Source organism: Triticum dicoccoides, chromosome 2B, assembly GCF_002162155.2.
Source record: "Triticum dicoccoides isolate Atlit2015 ecotype Zavitan chromosome 2B, WEW_v2.0, whole genome shotgun sequence".
Classification (NCBI taxonomy): domain Eukaryota; kingdom Viridiplantae; phylum Streptophyta; class Magnoliopsida; order Poales; family Poaceae; genus Triticum; species Triticum dicoccoides.
Window position 1 is genome coordinate 548,238,902 of NC_041383.1, and position 692 is coordinate 548,239,593.

General features: G+C 38.6%; 1 protein-coding gene across 1 annotated transcript in view; it reads left to right on the forward strand.

The window, feature by feature from the left end:
* Positions 1-692, forward strand: part of LOC119360999 (DNA mismatch repair protein MSH3-like) — a 52,391-nt gene that overhangs the window by 48,463 nt on the left and 3,236 nt on the right. Inside the window, exons 2-3 of the mRNA XM_037626407.1 lie at positions 156-407; positions 489-620. Of these exons, the coding sequence (XP_037482304.1) occupies positions 156-407; positions 489-620 (384 nt within the window). The remainder of the gene's footprint in view (positions 1-155; positions 408-488; positions 621-692) is intronic.

A 692-nucleotide genomic window follows, 5' to 3' on the forward strand; every position in this document is an offset into this window, starting at 1 on the left:
GTGAATTCAGTTTGCTTGCTGTGTACATACAAATTTTTGCTTGGAGAAATGTTTCTATTCTCCTGTTGATTCTTAACTTAAATTTTTTGGTGGTGTTTATGCGAATCTTGCTTAGTGCGATATTGATACCTAACTGTCCATAGTTTGTGTTGCAGTTTATTGGGGTCATCCAGGCTATCTTGACGGCTGGAAAGCAACTGCGGAAGCTTGTTCTCGAGGATACTGACAACGTGTCTTCTCAGCATAGAACTGTCCACTCTTCTTTGTTGAGAAGGCTCATAAGTACAGCTTCATCGTCTGCTGTACTTGCTAATGCTGTGAAACTTCTGTCGTGTCTTGACAAAGATGCTGCTGATCAAGGAGATATGATAAACCTATTCATTTCATCTGTTGACCAGTTCCCCGAGGTAAATCTTTCCCTTATCACAAATAGAGTTTGTTTGTTCCTTACGTTTTCGGATGCATCATACTTGTATATCTTTCTACAGGTTGCAGAGGGTCATGTGACTGTTGAAATGGCCAAACAAAAACTGGATTTATTAATTGTTGAATATCGGAAGCAGCTTGGCATGCGCAGCTTGGAGTACAAAACCGTATCTGGAACAGCTTACCTGATCGAAGTTAAATTGCTTAATTGGAACCTTCATATATTTTTAGTTTCAAGTAGTAAGAATATCTCTTGTATTTTTTTT